The sequence below is a fragment of the Orussus abietinus genome, unplaced genomic scaffold, assembly GCF_000612105.2.
Source record: "Orussus abietinus isolate OABI.00-Male unplaced genomic scaffold, Oabi_2.0 scaffold16, whole genome shotgun sequence".
NCBI lineage: Eukaryota > Metazoa > Arthropoda > Insecta > Hymenoptera > Orussidae > Orussus > Orussus abietinus.
This window is the reverse complement of record NW_019394714.1, coordinates 1,823,327-1,846,349: the sequence shown is the minus strand read 5'-3', so window position 1 is coordinate 1,846,349 and position 23,023 is coordinate 1,823,327. Positions and strand designations below refer to the sequence as shown.

The following is a 23,023-nucleotide window of genomic DNA, read 5'->3' as shown; positions in this document are numbered from 1 at the left end:
GAACTTCGTCATACTTTCCGATCATCGCTTACCATAGCACTGGATGTACGGGTTCCCAGCGAAGCCCGATGGGCAGAGGCACTCCACCGCGTTAGGACCCGCGATGCATTGTGCGTCTTTACCACACAATGCACTCGAGCAGTCCGATTTCTCTTGAGCGCCACATCCATGGTAAGGATTTCCGCTGGTGCCAGGGTTGCAGACACATTTTGCCTTATCGAGACCGTACTCGCAATGAGCATTGTTACCACAGGCTGGATCGCAGAGCGGTGGCTGGACGGCTGTGAAGAGGTAAACGATTATCTCGGGTGTTACCGATGGTGATACGACGAAAACGTTCTTCCTACTTACGCGGCATGCACAGGAGGTCTGGATTTCCGACGAAATATGGGTTGCAAACGCACTTCCCTGAAACAGGGTCGCATGACGCCCCGACGCCGCAAATGACGTCCTCGCAGCGGCGCTTGCAACGGCCGCTCACGCAGATGCTGGGCTCGACGCAAGGCACATCGGGGGAACACACGTCCGGAGTGCACCGACCCCCCGGGAACGGATTCCCCATGAAGCCCTCGATGCACTTACAGGTCGGCCCGTCGTAGCTGACGATGCAGTGTGCACCGATCCCGCACACGAATCCATCGCAGGCTGGAAAAGAAGACCAAACGTTGATCGAAAACTGGAGAATTCCTTCACGCAACAGGTGGAGAACTCGAAGAAGGGTCTTAGAGCCTTCTGTAAACCGAGATTTATGACTCATACTCACGAGACACGCATTCGTTGTTCTGGCCCTCGTTGAAGCCAACGACGCACCTACACCAGGCCGTGTGCTTGTCAGGCTCGCAGAACGCATTCGGTCCACAGGACACGGTGTCGCAGGGGTTCTGGCAGTTGCCGTTGATGCAGGCCAGGTAATTCTCGCAGTCGTTGTTGGAAGTGCAGCCCTGCTTGGCTACGGGCACCCCGGTGCATCCGGCACCGTAGGGGTCGCCGCTCAGGTCCTTTCCACACTCGCAGCTGTGGCCTCCCTTGGTGTTGACGCAGTGGGCTCCAGGAGCGCAGGGGTTGTTGATGCACTCGTTAACGTCGATGCATCCGTGCTGAGGATCCCCCTCGTAGCCGGCCTCGCACATGCACTTGGGAGGGTCGCTCGGCGTGCACTTGGCGTTGATGCCGCAAGGGAACCGATTGCAGGGATCTGCAATTTAGGAAACGAGCGTAGAAATACGTTCGCGAATGCATCCCACGACTGAAAATATGAGAAATCAACGCACTCTTGCACGAGTTCCCGTCGAACACGTCCATGTAGAACGGTGGAGGGCAGACGCACTCGCCAGGCTGGACGCACTTTTCGTTCGGCTTGCACTCGTTGTCGCTGATGCACCTCTTCTGGGCTGGAGAACAGAGCCCGTTGTACGGATCCCCGTCGTATCCGTGTGGACAGACGCACTGATAAGAGCCGGGAAGGTTGACGCACTCCGCCCCGTAACCACAGACTTGATGACTGTCGGTGCACTCGTTGATGTCTGCAGATAGAATATTCCCGGTCGTCGTCTTTTCGATACCGGTAAACGTCGATGCACCTACCTTCGCACAGGCCATCGGACCTGGTACTGAAACCCTTGGGACAGGCGCAGTAGCTGACCCCACCGGCAATGGTGATGCACTCCGCCCCACCGGGACATTTCTCGCCCTTGGAGCAGCCGGCCAGGATGCACTTGCCCTCCACGATTCTGTACGGCGGCTGGCACTGGCACTCGATGCTGTTGCACTCTGAAGAGACAAAATTCCACTCGTTATAAAATTGGCGAAAAAATTTCCACGAGTCAACCCACCTTCGCAGAGGGAATAGGGGTTGCCGTTGAACCCTGGAGGACACTGACACTCGTAGCTTCCTGGCAGATTCTTGCAGATGGCGTTCAGTCCACAAGCTTGCTTGTCCGTCAACTCGATGCACTCGTTGATGTCTCTGCATTTCCCGCTCTCGGCGTTCCTGGTGTACCCCCTCTGGCAGATGCAGACACTGCTGCCGATGAACTCATCTTTCACGCATTGTTCACCGGTGGGACATGGCAAGTGCGGTCCACACACGTGCGGTAGTTCCGACTTCCTGCAGCCTCCCGTGTAGGGGTCTCCTGACATGCCCCCCGGACACTCGCAGGAGAAGGACCCTGGTTCGTTTTTGCAGACTGCCCCCGGGGGACAGGGGTTGGCTCCGCACTCGTCGATGTCCCTGCACCCTTCGCCGATCCTCGGCTTCCCGGTATACCCGCTGCTGCATAGACACGTAGCCTCGTCGTTGATCAGCATGCACCTGGCGTTGGGTCCGCAAGTCACGTCCTCGCACGGATCTGCACATTCGGAAAAATTAGACTTGCATTTTTGCCGTCGATGCAATTATTCCTGCAGCAAGAATAATTGTTTGCCAACAGTGCCGTTCCTTGCTGGAACTGAAAATGTAGCTTTTTTCCGCGTGCAACGACGATATCCATAGTCCGACAGATGCACTTACGTCTGCAGTCGTTCCCGATGTTGGGGTCCGGGCAGAGGCATCGTTTCTGACTGTCGCAAATCGCATTTCCAGGGCAGTCGTCGTCCGTGCCGCATGTCACCACTCCAACGCACTTTATATAAGGATCTGGATTCGGAATCGTGTCCTTCGGACAGGAACAGGAGTAGGCACCTTCCGTGTTGGTGCACGTGGCTCCGTGTCCGCAGGCATCTCGGTTAGCGCACTCGTCCACGTCTGAAACACGCGACGACTCGGGCAATCTTTCTTGTTCTCATTTTTTTAACACGTTTTTGTTTATTCGGCACCTACCTATGCATTGTTTAAGCGCATTTCCGGAGTAGCCTGCTTTGCATTGGCAGCTGAAGCCTCCTGGGGTGTTCGTGCAAATCGCGTTCTGACCGCAGCGCCCGGATGGACCGTTTACAACGTCGCACTCGTCGATGTCTGCAAAGCGCAATAATTAAGTAATTAAATGAAGCGATTAATTATTTTCTCTCAAAACTTGAGTCCTCACCGATGCAGCCTGCTGCGATATCGTTCGGATTGAATGTCCAGCCTTCCTCGCAGATGCAGTACGCTTCCTGTCCGTCAGCCTTGCAGAACGCATGGGCACCGCAAACCACCTCGTCGCAGGGTGCTTCGAATTGAACCGTTAAATAATATAATTAAAATTACGCACGGAAATATTAGTAACGACAGCGTTTAATTTTTTTCGAAGTTTTCCATACCTTTGCAAGGAACGTGAGGTGGAGCGCCGATGAATCCAGTTTCGCAGTCGCATTGAAAACCGCCCTTCGTGTTGCCGCAGACCGAAGCCGGTCCGCAAGGATTCGTTATGCATTCGTTGATGTCCTTGCATTCGGCACCGACACCTTCGAAGCCACTTTTACAGAAGCATTGTTCTTCCTTACACTCCGCATTGTTGACGCAGTCGAAGTTGGATTTGCATCGAGTCGTTACGTTCGTCTGAAAAGGGCAAGATTGTCCGATAGGGTTCAGAAGCGTCTAAAAATTAAAATGCAAGTGCAGGCATACCTGAATGCACGAAACATCGGGCTTGGGGTTGGCTGAGTATCCTTGGGGACAAACGCATTTATATCCCGGCACCGAGTTCTTGCAAATCGCATTAACGCCGCAAGGATTGTTGTAGGACGCGCACTCGTCGATGTCTGAAAATTCGAGAGATCAATATTTTACGTCGATCTTTTTATGGAAGGTGGAGATTACGTGCTTTCGTGAATTACCGTGACATCCTGACAGAGGATCTCCGTCCGTTCCTTCGGGACACAAGCAACGATAGCCGCCTTCCACGTTGGTACAGAGGGCGGACCGATGACATGGATTTCCGAGACACTCGTCGACGTCGCTGCACTCTTCTTCGGGGTTTCCATCGTAACCGTCAGGGCAGATGCATTTATATGCACCTGGGATGTTGATGCAGTTTGCCCTGCGGCCGCAGGCCCCTTTGCTCTCGCACTCGTTCAGGTCGACGCACTGCGAGCATGAATATTCACGTATCTATGATTAGCCCCGGTTCAAGGATAATTGCTTTAGAAAGAAATTCTCTAATTATTGAGTCGGGCTCTTCGTGGCGTACCGTCACGTGTGGATCTCCCGTATACCCCGCGGGACACTCGCAGGTGTAATTGCCAGGTATATTGCGACACAGGGCATTGTCGCCACACGCATTCGGTGTTAAACATTCGTCGATGTCTTCGCAATACTCTTCTCCGTTTCCCGTGTAGCCCTGTTTGCATTTGCAAAGGAAATTCGCCGGCAAGTTGCAGCACTCCGCGTTCTCGACGCACAGTGCAGCAATGGCGGGGTCCTCGCACTCGTCGATGTCTAAATGGGACGTGAGACAATTTGAATATAAAATTGCATTTGCAAATGTGAATTTTTTATACGAGAATCGAATTTATTTTACCTTTGCAGTGGAAGCCGTCACCTTGATACCCGGGGAAGCAAGAGCACTGGAAGCCACCGAGGGTGTTGGTGCAGTGCGCGAAAATGTCGCAAGGACGATATTTGCACTCGTTCTCGTCTGAAAAGTAGAGAAGAAGGACGTAATTATCGAGAACCTTTTTTTGGCGATAATTTTGATTAACATTCTTACCTGGAACGTGACAATTGCAGCCTCCAAATCCGTCGTTGCAGTGGCAAACCGAGTCCAGGCAGACGCCATTTTGGCACTCGTCGTCCGCTCCTTTTTTGCAGTCGCCTGAAATCGGAATTTTACGGGTCCTTGAATTTTCCCCTTTATGTGGCGATTTGAAAGTGAGGTTTTAAAACGATCTTCAATACTTACTGGTACATTTGAGTTCCTTGGGTCTCTCGTCGGTTCCCTCGTAACAGTCGGCATGGCCATCGCAAAGTTTAGATAATTCGAGGAGCTGCAAAATGTCCGTCGACGCGTTCATCTGACAACCGAAGTATCCGTCTTCGAGGTTCAGGAAGAATACTTGTCCTCTCATCGCATGTCCGAATCCGTCCCGGGATTCGACCTGGGAATAATCGAGAATTTCAATTTAAAGAAAATGCTTCCACTTTTACAAATTATTGCTCTATTAATCGTTGAAGAAAAAATTAATAAAAACGGAAAGGGAGGCGAACTCACGAGATGAGACGACAGCATCCATAGCGCCAAGATCCACAGATGTTTCATTCTCGCTGCAGTAAAGAAAATGAATAATTAAATAATTATCCAAAACATAAAGGTACATTAAACGCGGACGAGAAGTACAATCGCGGGAGCATTTAATGGAGGATGATTTACGATTTCAGCTAATTTTGGGTGAAAGATTTTTATGCGGCGATTACGTAAGTCATCCGATTACGCAATTTCGTGAATCATTCCTATACACGGGAGATGGGTACCTTAACGCTAAATGATTTTCCCTGATTACCATGCCGCGACCATTGTTCTCGACGATAGCCTTCGCAAAATCGTCGAACCTCTCGGGAAGCCCTTCGAGGAAGCGAATCTCCTCGAGAATCACGTACAATCGTCGGCCAGGAATCGAAGACTATGCATATTAGTTTTTACATTCTTGAAAAATATAAATACGCGTCATCGCTATTTTCAAGTCGAAGACAATATCTATTTGCTTGTGCATCGGTAGTGTTCTATAAATAAGACTTGGACGTGAGAACTCATTTCCTTTTACAGGGAGAGAGAGACGGCGTCACGCATAGCGACGTCGTGTCGCCACTGTCTAAAAATGATTCGCGATCGATTCATCTCGGCGAACGTGGAAACATCTCCAAAATGGCGCCCTTGGACGATGCCCTCCTCGAGCCCCGAGGGAATGAATTCAGTTGGATGGAAACAACTATTTCGCGACCTTCTCAGATTTTTTGGTTCGCTTCAGCGACTCGAACGACAATTAACTCCCTTAACGCGTCGCTCCAACCGAATTGAATTTTTCCACCGCTTATAATTTTCCTCGACCCTGGGCTCATCCGGTTCCGGCGTCTCCGGCGTCTCCGGCGCCAGGAGGTACCGTTAGGCGTCACTCGAGAGCAAACCTCGCCCACGGAGCCCCGGAGGCGCGGTCGCGCGGTCGCGCGGTTGCGCAAGGGGGGACCAGCCGCCGAAAACGGCCAAGTCGTTCGGCGGTCGAGAGAAAGCCGGCTCGCGTCTTACCCATGGCCGTGGGTGTCCGGTCGGACATCCGGCGGGACATCCGGTCCGGTCGCTCACTGGAGAACTCGCGGCACCGGGACTACGCGACCTGGCTCGACGCCATGGACGGACTGGCGCTCCGCAACAGGTCGCGCGGAGACTTCGACAAGGGAACGGCGACGTCGGCTCGACCCTGACTCCCGATTGGCCGGTCCGGTCCTTTCCCTTTTCCCCCCGGCGCTCTGCCCCTTCCTCGGCGTTCGCGTCGCCGCTTTTGGCTCGCACCCACGAAACGCAAACCCGTTCCGAGCCGGGGCCTAGGCCCAAGTCTAGATAAGTCGGTGAGCTCAATGCCAGCTGGCGATGACGCCACCCGGGAAGAAAGTCCGTGGGCAGAGAGCGAACGCCGTCGAGGCGCCTCTTCTTCGGGGCATTTTCTGGAAGATGCACCTGGAATGCAGCGGAACGGGATCGCGAATCTCTGCCGATTTTATGCCCGCTCGTTTTCAGACCTGCCGCGAGGGACCGTTGTCTCGGAGATGGTTCGGCTGCCTTCTTCTCGCTCGTTCGACTGGAACTCTTTCTCGAGCCTTGGACGAGGACACCCACGGCCTTCCGTGCTGTTTTAGGCGAACGTCGCGGTGGCGTCGGTTGCGGAATAATTCGGCGAGTGGGTGGTAAGTCTTGGAGAGACGCGGTCGCTCGAAAATGCCGTGAGAAAAAGTATTTCATCGAGCGGTCCCAAAGAAACGGTTGGTTGATTCGATAAATAATTATTTCACTCGAATAAATCCGATTAAATTCAATGCAGCGCTTTTTCGGAATTAAAACAATTTATTTAAGTTTATTTGAGTCGATTCTTTGAATTTATTCAATATTTCTCTGTTTCGATGAATTTTTTTTCATGATGGGGTTCGTCAGGAGAGGAAATAAAAATCGGGAGGCGTAGTTTTTAGGAGTTTCGTTTTATCGGTTAGCACGGAACGTACGATTTGCATTTAAAAATGGAGATACGTTCTCGTGGACGGTTATTCTTGATCCTGCGACTCCAACCCACGGAATGGCGCCCTTGGGAAGGTCAGGGAACCTTACGGCATTATACCCAGGGAGCTACGTACACTGGCGGTCATAAACGGCTTCCTCGTGTACATGGTGCAGCCTGGTGGTGGTTAAGGTAAACGTAACGTAAAAAACGAGCTCGAGAACGTATGTACTTGCGGTACTCGATGTATAATAAACTGTAAAATAATTAATGTAATAAAGCAACTTATTAAACAATAACAATGAGTACGTTTAATTAGACGAGCGTGTCTAGCAAACCCTCTAATTGCCTATTCCTGATCCTTGAAAATCACTCGTAGATCTAAGGCACGAAATTCGGTGCCACCTCCTCGGTTGTCCTATGTTCCTGTTAGAAATCAGAAATTTCAACCCCTAAAATTTTTGCTCGGGAGAAACTCCGTGCCACCTCCTCGGTTGTCCTATGTTCCTGTTAGAAATCGGAAATTTCAACCCCTAAAATTTTTGCTCGGGAGAAACTCCGTGCCACCTCCTCGGTTGTCCTATGATCCTGTTAGAAATCGGAAATTTCAACCCCTAAAAGTTTTGCCCGGGAGACACTCCGTGCCACCTCCTCGGTTGTCCTATGATCCTGTTAGAAATCGGAAATTTCAACCCCTAAAATTTTTCCTCGGGAGAAGCTCCGTGCCACCTCCTCGGTTATCCTATGTTCCTGTTAGAAATCGGAAATTTCAAACCTCAAAATTTTTGCTCGGGAGAAATCGCCAGAGGTGGAACAGGATCATAGGACAACCAAGGAGGTGGCACCGAACTCTCCCGGGCCAACATTTTAGGAGTTGAAATTTCCAATTTCTAACAGGAGCATAGGACAACCGAGGAGGTGGCACGGAATTCTCCCTGGCAAAAATTTCATAGGCCGAAATTTTCGATTTCTAACAGGATCATAGGACAACCGAAGAGGTGGCACCGAGTTTCGTGCCTTAGATCTACGAGTGATTTTTAAGGATCAGGAATAGGAGATTAGAGGGTTTGCTAGACGCGCTCGTCTAATTAAACGTACTCATTGTTATTTTTCAATAAGTTGCTTTATTACATTAATTATTTTACAGTTTATTATACATCAGGTACCGCAAGTACATAAGTTCTCGAGTTCGTTTTTTACGTTACGTTTACGTTACCACCACCAGGCTGCACCTTGTACAAGAGGATGCCATTCATGACCGCCAATGTACAAGAAATGACTGTACTTTCCACGCAATTCCCTGTACGTAGGATTTCTGGAGCTCTGTTACAATCCTTGACATTTTGTGAACGCTTAAAGCGAAGTCGATCGTTCGCGATGACGTTATCGGCCGCTTTCACGCCGATTTCAACGAAAGTGAGGATTGGAAATTGGCAAGAGCGTCCGGGTGTCGAGGTGGGATTTAAAATTAGAATTCAAATGTACGCATCCTGTCCAAGTAACCATTTTAAAAAATCGAAATCGCTAAAAGAATTAAAATACTGGATCACTTTCTGGTCTGTTCCGATGGTAATATATAATTAAAATGATCTCGAGCGTTACGCGATGTAGTAAAATTGCCTGTTCTTCTTATTCGTTGCGTCGATGTCTTTTTCTCGATTTTTCATGCAGAACGGTAACGCGTTCTAGGACGTTCGACCGTCGTTCGAGTCTCTCCGATTTCGTGATCTTAGCGACATCTACCGTCTTAGTTCGCAACTACGAATGTCTACTTTGGTTACCATCGAGAGACATTTTACATCAGGTAAAAAGGTGATGTCGGTAAGTATAGAATTTATCGACCTATATCGGCAGAGATGCAGTGCTTCGTTTAGTTTGTACTTGCCAGGTGAAGATGCCGCTAATATCGAGATTTATCGTTCCAAGAGAAAGGAAGAAGATATTCAGTTCGCAAACCGTGTCGAGAGATGACGCCACTCGCTGCTGTAGTTGGCGAATATTCGCGTTTCGCTTATGGAGGATTTTGAGATCGACTCCTTTTGGCATTATTATTTTTATATATTATTTCAATATCATATTTCTAACGACATTATTCTTTCTTTTACATGCAAGGACGAAGAAGGTACGGTTTTATGTACACGCAACTTGATACGAGGTTATGTCTATATTCATGTAGAGATACAGTCTTACGCTATCCGCGCGAGTGGCCTCGTATTCAAAGTCAATGAAACGTATAAAAGTTTTGCGACGTCGACGGGTGAAAAATCATCTCGCGATTAACTGTATACAAATCGATCGACAAAAGTGTCTAAACTAACGGCGTGATAAAAAAGTATAACGGATTCAAAATTTGTGCAAATTGTCGCCATGTCTCATAACGTGCGTTGTACATGTGCCGAAGAGCGGCGCAATTTTAATTCCTCGGTACTTGCGTCATTCTACAGTGTAAATAGCATTTTTGGATCGGTTCGTATAATCCTGATAATCGGTGACTTCTCGTTCACGGTTTGTAAAATTTGTATTAACCAACTCCAACATTGTTCCCTTGAACGTAACCAGGTAACGCTGCATTAATTTTTACTATCGGATAATCAATAAAAAAACTAATATAAATAAATGAGAGATTAACGCAATATTGGAAATCGGGCCGGAATTGATCGCACGTTTCCTATCGTCGTATCTAAATCCACTTCAATGCCGGATTGTACATTTTAATTTCCGCATGCGCGATGCCTAACGAGACCGACGCCTCACTTCACGTTATACACGAGGGGTCGTATCGCTTGCATATATTAACATTAATATACACCGCACCAGATCCGTCGATATATCTCTATAAAACTTTAATAAAATTTCCCCGGCTGCGACTCGTTCGAAAAAAAATCGTTACGATCGACGATGAAACCGAATCCGTGAATTGTACACAGACACGAAAAGACAGGTAATTTTGACGTCGTTTCCGTGCAGAGCTCCTCTTATCACAGTGACGGCGTAAATTAACGGTCGAAAGTTTGATCGGTTCAAGTTTGAAGCGAACGGAAATCCAAACGGCAAGAGTGTCGCAAAGTCGTCGTTCCGAAGGGTGGAACTTCGCCGGCAGGATTTCGGAACTCGGCGTACTTAAGATAAGTTTTCCCAGTTTCGGTGGATGGCATGCAGCTCAGGTGGGAAGGCAGGTAGTACCGAAGCAGGAATTGCGTTGGGATTGCTGGCGGACGTAGTCCTGTACGTTAAACCGTGCCTCGTCTACGTTGCCGCTCTTCCTCGCCATTAGTTCCCTGAAAGCAAACGTGCGTACCAGAATTGAATCTCGACATGCCTTGTAAGCGCAGAAAAATAATCCCCAGGAATTACCAGAGATTCCCCAGAATTTCATTGGGGAACGAAAACGAGAGCAACCGTCGAAACGGAGGGATACGATTATCATTTGAACGTCAACTCTAACTGTCCATACGGCTGGCACCTGGAATCCAAGTTTTCCGCATCTTCCGCGGTTAAGTGCACGGCTCCGGGTTGCATCACCGAGGGCAACGCTTTGACTCGCAGGCAGCCAACCTCACAACGGGGACTCGGAGCTCTGGACAACTTTCTAATCCAAACGACTGAGTTATCCTTCTCAAAATGACGTACCTCGCGACCGCGGTGAAAGCCAATTCGACGTTTAGTCCGGTCTTGGCTGAGGTTTCCATGAAAGGGACGCTGTATTCGCGCGCCAGTCGCTCGCCATCTTCCCTCTTGACGGCCCTTTCGGAGCCGCAGTCGCACTTGTTGCCTGCGCAAAAAACCGCGATTTCAACACATTTTAACTCCAACACCCCGCGAGTATTTCAGCGATGACAACCCAACGTCGATGATTTTTCGGGCATACCCAGGAGAATGATGACGACGTCCTCGTGTGCGTATTCCCGGATCTCGCCGAGCCAAGCCCTGATGTTATCGAAGCTGGTCTTGTTCGTCACGTCGTAGAGCAAAAGGAGAGCTGAAATCAGCGGAGACGAGTCTCTCGTTCATCGTGCAACCTGTTTTTCCTCTACTTTGAGCGAGGCAAACGAGCACCCCCGCTCGAGATCGACGCGCCGCCATCTCGTTTTCACGTCGAGGTGGCTCGCGCTTGCCGGTCAAAAATCGGGGTACTTTCTCCCAGATTAAATCTGACCCCTTTGCTTGACATATGGATACACCAAAATGACGCGCCAAAGGGGAAAATTATTCTCGGGAATAAATGATCCATTAATGAGGCATCGACGCGACGGAATGGGGCAGCTCTTCGCTCGGCAATATTCCGCTGTCGGGATGTCGGGATTATCGGGGTTGTCGGATCGTTCGTGGCATGGTTATTTATACGTTTATAATTAGAATTGGGGTAGCGTCAAGGGAGTCGATTTAAAAATGGCGAGACTCACCATGGGCGCCTCTGTAGTAAGCATGAGTGACGCTTCGAAATCGCTCCTGTCCCGCGGTGTCCCAAATTTGGAGTTTGATCTTGGCGTCGTCCACCACGATGACCTTATTCTGAAACAAAGAGAAATTATGCACGTCGTCGCCTCTCTTGACAAGTACGTGTCGATATCCTCGGGGCCGGAAACCGCGAACGTCGCGACAGCCGCCAAACGGCGTCTCGTCGAAATCGAGTTGAGTTCTTTCGCTCCTTCGCGTTCAAATGTATCGCAATAAACGAAACGAAAATTTGTTTCCTCCTTCCCCGTGAATGCCCGCAACTCTTCGATTACAAATTCAGGGGGAGAAATCCCCCTTAACCCCGCGAAACCACCGTGCCGTGCATTCAACTCCCCCGGGGCACCCTTAATAAACCAGGAGGGGAATTCGTCGAAGTGTGCCAGTGTATTCGGAGGTCCGTCGAAGGAAGGCATGGCAATGTCATAAGATTTTTTTTTACGTCACGAGACCAAACCAAGTCTCACCCGGAAATCGATGCCCACGGTGGATATGAAGTTCCCGGATAAGAAGAGGCCGTCGCGGAAACGCACCAGAACGCACGTCTTGCCGACGCCGCTGTCGCCGAGAAGAAGTACCTGTTTCGTCGAGGAAGAAATATAAATTATGGAACGTCGATCAACCGGGGAAAAAAAAAGTTGTACATTCACTAAGGATATTTTTTTAAAATCGTTTCTCTTCCTCTGTCCTCTCGGAAGTAGTCGAAGGTGGGATTTTCCGAAAGCTCCAGTGATCGCCATCGACGCCTGACAATTTTCCAAGTTATTTCTGCGGGTTCTTAGAAGGAACTGACAACGAGGTATCGTTACGTACCGAGAGGGTTAACCTTTTTTTCGCCACCGTAATTGGCTCGAGAAGGATCGACGAGATTGGACGAGCGGAAGTGCTTCGAGAACCTTCAAGATGGCCGTCCTCGGGCCGGAGGGAAGTAATCCTCTCAGGAAATTAGACTTTCCCGAGGAGCAGAGCGAAGTGACGAAAATTGGATACTTTTCGACGAGAATTCTAACGAGACAGCCGCCCGTAATCACGAGGGTCGATCGACGTTACCGCGGTATTTTCGTAGGAAAATATCCTCGAAGCATTCTTAACGTCAACGATTCGTTCCGTTCGATGCACAGGATGTTACCGACTCGAGAACCTACGACGTCGTCCCGGTGAAGCCTTTTTCCGAAAGCTCGGCGCTCCCACCTTCGACCAGCGTGGATCATGCGAGAACGGTTAGCGAAAGCGCGACTTTTCGCTTAAGCGGTCTTTCCGATATTTCGATTTAGTAAAGCGCAAAGATTTAAAAAATGCCGCCATGTCCCACGACGAAGAGAGACGGAGCGAGTCGCGCAGGCGCTATGGGCGCCCGGGACCCTCGTCCCGTCTCCGGCGGCGGGGCCGCGAGATGGCGCTTGGCGCGGGACCTTGCAGTGGAGGTCGCAGTGCTCGGGTGGGGCCTGAGGGGCGCCGTCCTGCCCGTGCCGCGCGGCGCCGGGGGGCCCGGTCGAGGCGCTGGTGGAGGGGTCGGCGAGGGTCCAATCGGCAGTCGCGGCGGCGGCGCGGCGCGCACCGACCCGGCCCGCCTCCTCCATGGGCCTTATGCTGCCCTGTTCCCAGGAGCACCAATTTGCTCTTCTTCTTCTCGGCCACTCCTCGCTCGCGCCTCCGCGTCGGTGGACGTGACCGCCGCCGAGGGGTCACTCAACTCGGGGCCCGCGCACGCGAGCGGGCCCAAACGGAACAAAGGCCTCTCTAGTCGCCGCTTCCAACGGCCGAGTCTCGGCACGGCAGCGCCGCTGCTCTACTCTTCGGCGGGCCCTCGAACCACGGATCCGTGATGGAGGACTTTCTCGAAGGGCTCGCTGTCTTTGTTTCAGGGGCGCGTCGCGGCCGATCTTCCCCGAGATTTCGATCCTCGATCACTCATCGATGGATTTTCGGGATCTGGACTCGGGATTGAAGGTGCGGCTCGAAGGTGTTCCTAAAAGATTCGCTGGCTTGAGTTTTTTCAGAATCTTCGAGAAACTTCTGGCAACTCTATGGAGGAGATTCCAGTGAGGAGCTTTTCCCTGGATAACTTCGATTTCGCGTCGCTGGGAGGTGTTACGGTTATGAATAATTGTAAATAAATGTATGCACGCGTCCTTCCTCGCGTGGGGTTATGATTTACGCGGAAAACCCTCGCACGGCAACCCTCGTCACCCGATGAAGGGAAGAGCACAACATTGCGGAGACAAAGCTGCGCTTTCATGTTGGCTTCGCAGTAATTAAGTGCAGTAATTATTAACTTGTCTCTGCCGAAGAGCAGGTTACGTCAGAGTAACGAGCTGTCCCCGGCAGAGGTAATCGATGAGGCAAGCAAAAACTAAAACTCGATTTAATATTAACCGCAGGTTAATGGACAAGTGCGCGTCCAGGACGTCGAATGGCGTCCGAAGTGCATAAAACGCGTTAAACGTTAAACAACCTACGCGAACTCGACTGACATTAAAAATGGCCACGTCTTGCAGCAGCTCGAGGTGCCGTCGAAGGTCCTGCCCACCCAGGAGCAATGACCACTAATTTATTGATAAACCGTTCCTTTCTTAGAGGCATCTTCGAGGAGAACCCGTTTTGGAAGAAATCCGGAAAAGGGGTCGACGAGTCGCGGGGGAGGTGCAACGTCCCCAAGAGACGAAGAAAAGGGTTGAAGATTCGAGGGGCCCGGAACTAAAAGAAAAGCGTGCGTCTTTAAAGGAGCTCGCTCGAAAAACTGTCCCTGTTCCGGGGATCCCGCGTGTACACGAAGGCAGGGCAAAATGCCGAAAAGGGGGCCGCTATCGATCGCCTCGAAGAGCTGCGTGCGTTGTGCGTTGACGGTTTAAGGGGTGATTCCGACCCCTAGGAGCTCGCCGAGTGGATTTCATATCTGGTCCGAATAACGCACGCTCGATTAGGCGGGCATCGTGGAAACGCAAACGTTAGGGTTGGCCGTTCGAGGCGCGTTCGAAGAACCCCCGCCATTTTTCCGCTCTTGCGGAAGAAGCGTCATCTCGACCGCGACACCCCGAAGACAAGCAAATTCGCGTTCCATTTTCGAGGAGAAAGAGGGTGATTCGGAGATTTTGGGCCCGAGGGAGTCCCGGCAAGGTCACGTCCACGATCGAAAGACTCGCGACGCGGGTTATGTAAGCAAAAAGCACCGGAGCCAGTCGGCCGTGTCGGGAGAGTCGAAAGATTCCTGGGCCTGGGCCGGGCCAGCCTACCGTTTTTGGGCCCACCCACGCGGACGAGACGGAAAGGCTCCGGGGGCCCCCTGGCGTGCGCGCGCACGTATACCTCGGACGGGGCCCACCCGACTAGTGGCGCTCTGCCTGACCCGCGTCGGAAGACGCCACCTTGGGTCCGCTCGAACGCTCTTCGGGCCTTTTACCACGGAACGAGGCCCTCCAAGAGCGAATTTCACTACAAATCCCCGGGGTCTTTGGATGCAACCACCGCATAGCCTAACCTAAAAGTCGCAAAAGTTCCTTGCGGAGGATGGCGAGGTTCGGACAACGCACAAGACGGGCCGACCAGGGTCGTGGAGACGCTTGATCGAGGCGTTTAACGTTACCCTTTGTTGGGAAACTGTTCGAAACTCCCTCTCTTTTGGTCCACGGGGCGGAGCTTAAATCTCGAAATGTATCGTTCAATGTTGGTTACGACTCTTGAGCGTTGCGCGAGCGGGAGTGAGCGGGAGTGAGCGGGGAGTGGTGGGGACCGCGCGGGCCGTTTCGGAAGCGAAGGTTCGCTCGAGAGAGCTCGGCCGAGTTCGGCCGAGTCCGCTCGAGTTCGGGCCCCGTTTCCTCGCTTTGTGCCCGGCCACTGACACCATCTTGCTCACGTGACTCGCCGTTTGCGTCACACCACCTCGCTCTCCCGGGGAATCGCTCCTTCTCTCTCTTCCTTCGTTTCCCCGAGACGCGTTCGGGCCCAAGTAGGGGGTCCACCGATAAAGGTTAGGTTTGCGCGAGTTTAGACTACGGGACCTCGAGGGAAAATGGTCGCTCTCCTTGGGGAAAAAAACGGCGCGATCGATGACTCTTTTACCGCAGCACCTGCGATGCAATGGAAACGAAACAAGAAACGCGGCTTTGCTCACGGAATTAAAGATTAACCACCAGCAGCTGGTCTGGAAGTGACAACACGCCACTAACGTTACGTCGCGTCGTTCCCGCTCACACTCAGAGTAACTATGACATGCCTGTCATCGATCGACATGACATCGGTCAGAACAACCGCTGTCAATGTTCGTCGATCTCTGCAATGATCACTGATATCATCATCGTGTGGATTAAACGCGGAGAAAACGACGCGGTGTCGTTGCTTAAAATTTTCCGGTAGACTCCGAGATTCGAACTCGCGCCCGGCATGAACCGAGCGGAGCGCTTAACCTCCCGACCAGCGTTGCTGCCGTCAGGATAGTTAAAAAAATAATAATATGTGTACCGACAGGTCTCCAAATATTGCATAACAAATGTCTCCTCGAACTAAATAAATAATACGGTACATCGTATTTTAATATCGATTTTCCACAATTTCCACGATTCCGATTAAATAACTGAATATTATTGGGCAAAATTGTACGAAATTTCGTGGGAAAATATTTTGCGGTCCAAAGCGAAGCACTCGTTGACGGCGACGCGATTTCCAGTAATCGAGGAAAATTCACTCGGGAAACGGGTTTAATCTCCGACGAGGGAAAACTGTCGCAAACTCGACAAGATTCCCGGATATCCTGGCGAGCCAAGTCGAGCGAGAATATCCGCGACGTTTCCGCGAACCTCCTCGATTACTCTTGATTAGAGTCTCGTCTTCTCCGACTGTTCGGCTCGCGTTTATAAAAAAAATTCGGACAAAAGAAAGGCGTGTGCCAGGAAGACGACCATTAAGGAACTCCGCGAAAAAAGGAGAGGGGAAAAGGAAATGCCCCGCGAAGTGGGAAAAACGAGGAACGTCGGCGACGTCGAGGTAACGATTATGGACCACGTTTTATGACGACTTTCCTGGGGCAGGGTTTCGCTGTCACCGACTGCTGGGGTCGAATTAGAATGCTTTTATTAACGAAGTTAATTCGGGGTAAATTCTGGAACCCGATTGCCACGCGGTCGACGAATCAATCGTGAAATTACCGGGCCGTGGAATTTTAACGCCTCGGTCTTGCAAATTATCGGCGAGCCCGCGTTCGATGAATCTCAAAAGGAATTTCTAAAGATCCTCAAATCGGTCATCTCATCCATCCTCTCTGCGCGTTCCTCGCATTCGAGGCACAAGGGAGGTTCTCGACTCGATTGGTGCGGACATTTCGGCGCGATAACGCGCGGCGGATACGCAAAGAGGTATAATCGTTCCCAATTGGTCGTCGCGAGTGTCAACCGAAATTGCCTTAATCGTGGTTCGGCATGAAGGCTCGCTCGCGACCGCACCTTCCTACTTAAGAGTGGCTCGCATAATTGCCGGCCTGGCACCATAAATCTCCCGTAATGCAGCGCCGTGGATAAAGGGGGGCCGGAGATACAAATAAATCACGCGACTAAGTGGCGACGATTTCGCGGGAGCGCGTGGTATCCGGTTCTCTCTCGCTCCCGCCTGGACGCGCCTCGCTCCCTCTCACTCGCGCTCCCTCGCGCTCCCGACCCTCGGCGCACGACGAGCCTGCGAGAGAGATGGAAATTCACCACAGCTCCCTTGGATCCAAAGAAAATAACCGACCCGTCAACGTGGACGTTCATCCCGAGAACTGTAAAATCGTGAATCTACCGGCTTAAAAAGGGAATAGAAAAATAATAGCCCTCCCGAGAAAATCGAAACGACTGGGCGCCGCCATCGTGGCCGACCCTCCCGCGAGGAGAAAAAATGGACGCGGGCATGCCAACGATAATTATCGCTTGATCCTCTCGAGAGGTGAAAATTGCGCTCGCTCGCGGGCGTCCGGGTAAAAAGAGAGAAAGAAAGAGGAGAAGGAGATATCTTTGCGAACGGCTCTACGGTACGCTCTCGTGGATTGCGTTAGAATTGAACGCGACATTAATCATGGCGGTTAAGCGCGTTTCAAAGGCCACGAATATCACCCCGCGGGCGGGAGAGAGAGAAAGCCGTATACCGAGGAAATGGGAAGATCTCAGGGCCCGCTTGCCACGACATTTTTTTCCATCGGCATGACAAACCGATCCTATTAGCGCAAAGTAGACTCGCGACCGCACGCTGAATAATGGCGGCCGATCGTGGCAATAACCTCCACTCTCGGTTTGCCCGGGACGTTTTGGTCGAAAACCGACGAGCGATCGTTTCTTATTTCTTAATGTTGCTCCACGATTCAAGTGGAAAGTTTCGTTAGTTAAGTCGTGTGCTACGCGTCCGGTAAAAAGGCGTCAACTGGGAAACGGTAGCTCGCGATAGCGCCCGTGTTTAACGGAGTTCTTGCGTCAAACTCGAGATAAGGCCGGAAATTACGTGGCGACCAATGCTCCGAGGCCCCTCGAGGACAATAGCCTTGGAAAAGAGACCAGAAGTGGGCAGAAGTCAACTTTAACGCGTAGAAAAAATTCCCCTGACTTTTCGACCGGATGATCGATGAAAGTGCCGAAGACCACCACCGTCGCGTCGCGTAACCTCTTTCGGTATGGCGACGCGAAATTAAATCAGGGGTCGATCGCCAATTACGGGGCACGCGTCCCCCTTTACGAGACGCGCGTTTACGGCCATTACCGGGATCCCGGGACTCCTTCGGGAAGACCTCTCCATCCCTTCCCCCATGGGGTCCGTTCCCGTTCTCGATACCATCGATTTCGGTACGTAAACCATAATTATTGATTATGCGAGTCAAGGTGCGCCAGTCTCCTATCGGACGGAAATTCGCTGGTGGCTTTGCGTTTCCCAGGATGTTTACCCCGAACTTCATCGAACTCCTCCCCGTGATCGGGTCCGATCGAACGTGATCCGATTTACGGGACCACATCGCTGGAGTCCCGGCGTTATAAAAACCAGGGTTTTCTTCACAGTCCCTTGGGTATATCCCGTTAGCGCGGGTACATGGGAAATCGGGTCATGGGACAGTCCTTGATCGGGAAACTGTAACACCGTAAAAAGTCATCCTGATCACTGACTCCCCCCTCTCGCCCTAATCAAACCGCTGTACTCGGTTGCGAAACCGTTGGAGACTATTTATATCCGCGATCGCGGTAAATTCGAGCTCGGTGTAAACGCGATAAGCGATTTCTTCTCTCAAAATCGATATTCTCGAAAAAAATGACGACGACGATTGTCAAGGGGGTTACACGTGGGGTCAATCCGGGGTGACGAGGTTGGGGGGGCGACGTCTTACGAGGCACCAGGGAAGCTGTTTAATAGATTAATTAGGCGCTAATGAAATGGTAATTAGACAAAAGGTTCTACAGCTGAGCCGTACTTAATCAAGACACGTTTTCGCGGGTGCACGCTTTGTCAGTCGCACCCGTCCGTATAATTAATTGGGTACCGATTGGCGATCGATATCGATCGTGGCCCGATATTTTTCATACGACTCCCTTGACCCGGCGAGCTACGGGATTAACTTGACCGCCGATTTAATGAAGCCCGGCAATTAACCCGAGGGAGGGCAAAAATAAACGAAAGGTCTCGCAGGACCGGCCGTTGTTCGCGGAATTAATTATCGACTCGTTGCGAGTTAAAGGGTCACTGCAAACAATACGAGATTTTTCCGGAATCGTTTTTCCCCGATCAACTCGAATTAATCACAAATCGACGACCCTGCCAGAATTTCACTCGAAACTCGACGCGTCAGCCGCGTTACCGTCAAGTCATCGACGAATGACCGTCGCGTCGCGATTCGCGTTTCCAACGCGGGCGCCGAACGTAGGGGCGAAAGAGAGGAGACCAGGAGGAAAGGGTTATCGCGAGCGAGCGGACGAGCGAACGAGTCGGAGTGGCGCGTTTCTAAGGACTGTCAGGAGCGTAACGAGGGCCGAGGGGACTACCCCCGGCGACTACGGCCGAAGCCGCGGGGGGTCCTTCGGGTAGCCCGCTGCTCGCGTCAAGGCACAGCTTCCGTCGTCATGGCGACGACCAAGCGTCCCACGTGCGCCTGCGCACGTGGAGGTGTCGCGCACCCTCGGCTTCGCAACAGGTTTTGCCCGCAAATCTCATGGGAAACGTTATACGAATTTCTCCCCACCCTAATCGTTACATAGATTTTAAAGTTCGAGTTCCGATCGAACGACATTGTCGCTCACCGCGGGAAATCAATGGTAACTGGTTTTCGAGGGACGTCGTTTCGTTTGATTTTCGAGCAATCGCGGTTTCGTCCATCCAGACTGGTTAATTATGTGAAAAGCTGGTCCTTGCGACGGCCCACAGTCGATGGGCGACGAAGTCATCGAGCTCGCGTTTGGTCCCTAACCCATTGACGCTTTGACCGATTTCAGACCAGCTGGAACGATCCGTTCGCTGATTAACACGCGAGAGCAATTGCGTCTCGGTTAACCAGCGACTAAGTGCCTTGGCCGAGCCAATAACGCCGACCGAACGGTCGCCAAATGCGTTATCGGCGCTTTCATGGAGATTAGATAGTTACGCGAGTTCCGGCATCGAGAACGCTCGACCTCCGGGAAACGATTACTTCCCGGCCGAATTCCCCCCGAAAAATGGGCGTCCGTTTTGGAAAGTTCTCCGGAGCCCCGGGTTCGATATATCGAGGAGAGGGAAGGGATCGAGACCCATCGAATTAGCGATTCCCGCGATATCGAGCGAGCCCTCTCCCTCCGTTTCCATGGGAGCGAGAAACTTCTTAACTTCCGCGATAATCCGACCTGCGACTTTTCGAAGCATCGGGCGAGCCACGCGAGGTGAGGACGACAAGGAGACTCCCAGGAAATAAAGTTATGCACAAATCCGGGCGACGCGATGGTTTCTGGGGTCGAGCAATTGAATACGTGCCCGGCGGTCTCGCCGCCTCGCGGATTTGGCGGGTAAAACGAAGAACGCGACCCGCTCTCTCTCTCTCCCTCTTTGCGCCGTGTTTAATGGCCCCTACAAAGGCCGGCCCGCGTGCAAGTGTATACACCGTCCCCGCAACTGCACGCGTGCATTGTCAGTCACACGTGCACACACGTAACGAGGATAGAGTAGCCGAAGCCCGCTATCGGCCGTCCCACTGCGAGCGAGCCCTGGAGGCTGGAGTTTATTAGCTCGGCTCCCGACGAGGGATGGCACCGAGTCGCGAGAGAGCGCGAACAAGTCCTCCCCCTTCCTCCCGGTAGGTGACCAAATTTCCGTCGCTCTTGGGAGAAGAGAATAAATTAAACGAATCGAACGAACGAGAGGCTTACCGAAAAGAGTTCATCGCCGAGGAAGAACTTATTTCCATTCGATCGATTTAAGATTCTAAATGGTTTTCAAAGCGGTTTTGGGAGGTTCCGCATTTTTCCAGTAGTTCCAGAGACGGTTTCTTTGTTCCGATCGTGGGTGGGTCGAGGCCTCGCTGGGTCTCGATTTTCCGTCACCCCTCGACCGGGCAACCGCAATACGGGAAACGCATTTAGCAGGGTCACGGTTGGCTTCTAACTGCCCATGGAGTCGAAGTTTCGGCCGAGGGATAGGGCGCCATTTTAATCCGGCCGGAAAAGAGGCTTTTTCGGACGAGACTCGGATATCGAGTTTTCTCGAATCCTCGAGGCAAGGGAAGGGAGGTAAACGATCCGCCACGCATGCCGCGAGATACGCATCGGGCCTTCGTGGCCGGGCAATTACGCGATGCATGCGACCGATAAGAGACAGGCGTGGCTATCACCTTGAGCCTATTGGGTATGCACCGCGCCGATAGGACACCAATATTCGACCTTGCCAATTATCGCCAAATGAATGACTCTCCCCCGGAAATATTTCAAAAACGCCCCCTTATCGCCAATCATCGCCGACAAATGGTATTCGAGGAAGAAACGTTTTAAGGACCTCTCGACGATTTTTCCCAAAAACGGAATCGGAGTCCTTGGATCCGGGTTCCTTAGGAACAAAGATTCAGGGCGCATCCCTTCCTCGAACGAGAATTACAGCGGGACCGGAGTGCCCCGAAGATGCTGCGAGAAAATAGCACGGAATGCACCCGAGATGGCGGCGGGTCGGGCACGAGCGAGGGATAAAAGTTACGTATTTTCGGCCGAGGCTCGGAAGGGTGGGCGCAAAAAACAAGAACGCCGGGAAAATATTTTGCCGAGAAAAGAGCGGGAGTTCGGGCGGTGGGTCGAAAACGTCTAAGAGGATGAATCGAAAGCGGAGAATCGGATGGCCGCCATTTTGGCGGTCCCGGAAGGCCCGGCCTCCGAAGAAGACCCCTCGGCCTCTCCAATGGGACCGAAACCGTGAATTTTTATGATTCCTGCCTCCCCCCCGGTCTCGGTTCCTTCTTGACGCGAGGCACGAAAGTGAGAAATTCGAGGCGATTGACGGAAAGTCCCGGGACTCGAGGCGTCACCGCGTTAAAATTAGAACGGGACAGTTCGGGGTGAATTATCGGAGAAGCCGACGATGTACGGGACGAGTGCGCTAGCGTTTCCGCCAATCCGGAAGGTGCCGTCTATTTTTAAAACCGAGCACGAGGGACGCGCTGCACTTCCCGCGATGAGAGGTCGGTAAGAAAGCGAGGGGAAGAGAGACGGATTCCTTTGATGCAGCGCATCGGTCGTTATGCCCCAACGAGCCGATGCGATCGGGCGAGAAGAAACACCCGGGCTTCTCCTGGCGCGAACGTTCGCGGGACTCGGACAAGGGCAACTACGATCGCAACGATGGGCGTGAAAGCGACTTGCGAGTCGAATTTAATAATAATGTAATTTAGCTCAGCGTCGCCGCGACCGCAGGATATCGTAAAGGGCACCGAGAAGCAAAGGTTTGCCAGCGATTCATTTTTCGGATATCAAAAGCGGACGTGGAAGGATCGGACGACGTCTAGTTAACCTCACTCCGCTCGTCCCTTTTGCAGGTCGCGAACATATTCCGGCATAACCGCGCGGCGATATCCAGAAGAAATACGGCTCGCCTCGAAGCGGCCGTCTCGGGCCATAAACAAGAAGTCGCCTCGAGTTGTACAACGAGATGTCGCCGAGTTACCGATGTCCCTTTACTCCTCTCTTTTTGCCCCTTCGTTCCCTTTTTCCCGGCGGCCGCTCCCAACGTGCGCCACGGTCCGTAAATCACGCGTCGTCGGTAACTTTTAAGTCCCTCTTCAGGTATCGATCTCGAAAGACGACCGAGCGTCCCTCGATCGACAAGGTCGTATCGCCGCGAGCAAAATGAACGACTTATCGTCCATTTACCCGGAACGACCCCTCGCCTCGGTCGTTTTCTCACTTTTTGGCCAACGCCTCCTCCGTTTCCCGAGTCGATACAGGTTATAGCGAGTGGTGAGTACGGATACTTATCGTTAGCGCGGGACCGATTCTCTTATTCG

The 23,023-nt window shown here is 51.9% G+C and overlaps 2 protein-coding genes across 6 annotated transcripts in view; both read right to left on the bottom strand.

The window, feature by feature from the left end:
• Positions 1 to 6,248, bottom strand: part of LOC105696885 — a 34,787-nt gene extending 28,539 nt beyond the window's left edge. For both annotated transcript variants that reach the window (XM_023433114.1, XM_023433115.1), the window contains exons 1-18: positions 6,156 to 6,248; positions 5,127 to 5,179; positions 4,818 to 5,013; positions 4,626 to 4,730; positions 4,437 to 4,553; positions 4,107 to 4,354; positions 3,754 to 4,003; positions 3,545 to 3,678; positions 3,238 to 3,475; positions 3,024 to 3,146; positions 2,819 to 2,953; positions 2,510 to 2,743; positions 1,833 to 2,348; positions 1,585 to 1,770; positions 1,272 to 1,523; positions 764 to 1,195; positions 352 to 645; positions 33 to 281 (exon numbers count right to left, since the gene is read on the bottom strand). In XM_023433114.1, the coding sequence (XP_023288882.1) occupies positions 33 to 281; positions 352 to 645; positions 764 to 1,195; positions 1,272 to 1,523; positions 1,585 to 1,770; positions 1,833 to 2,348; positions 2,510 to 2,743; positions 2,819 to 2,953; positions 3,024 to 3,146; positions 3,238 to 3,475; positions 3,545 to 3,678; positions 3,754 to 4,003; positions 4,107 to 4,354; positions 4,437 to 4,553; positions 4,626 to 4,730; positions 4,818 to 5,013; positions 5,127 to 5,179; positions 6,156 to 6,195 (3,802 nt within the window). In that variant the 5' untranslated portion in view covers positions 6,196 to 6,248. The remainder of the gene's footprint in view (positions 1 to 32; positions 282 to 351; positions 646 to 763; positions 1,196 to 1,271; positions 1,524 to 1,584; positions 1,771 to 1,832; positions 2,349 to 2,509; positions 2,744 to 2,818; positions 2,954 to 3,023; positions 3,147 to 3,237; positions 3,476 to 3,544; positions 3,679 to 3,753; positions 4,004 to 4,106; positions 4,355 to 4,436; positions 4,554 to 4,625; positions 4,731 to 4,817; positions 5,014 to 5,126; positions 5,180 to 6,155) is intronic.
• Positions 6,249 to 9,261: 3,013 nt separating this feature from the next.
• The window catches only part of LOC105696789 (ras-related protein Rab-37), a 62,507-nt gene continuing 48,745 nt past the window's right edge, over positions 9,262 to 23,023 (bottom strand). For all 4 annotated transcript variants that reach the window (XM_012419515.2, XM_012419514.2, XM_012419516.2 and 1 more), the window contains 4 exons: positions 11,520 to 11,628; positions 10,985 to 11,095; positions 10,747 to 10,888; positions 9,262 to 10,394 (listed from right to left, as the gene is read on the bottom strand). In XM_012419515.2, coding sequence (XP_012274938.1) covers positions 10,277 to 10,394; positions 10,747 to 10,888; positions 10,985 to 11,095; positions 11,520 to 11,628 — 480 coding nt within the window. In that variant the 3' untranslated portion in view covers positions 9,262 to 10,276. The remainder of the gene's footprint in view (positions 10,395 to 10,746; positions 10,889 to 10,984; positions 11,096 to 11,519; positions 11,629 to 23,023) is intronic.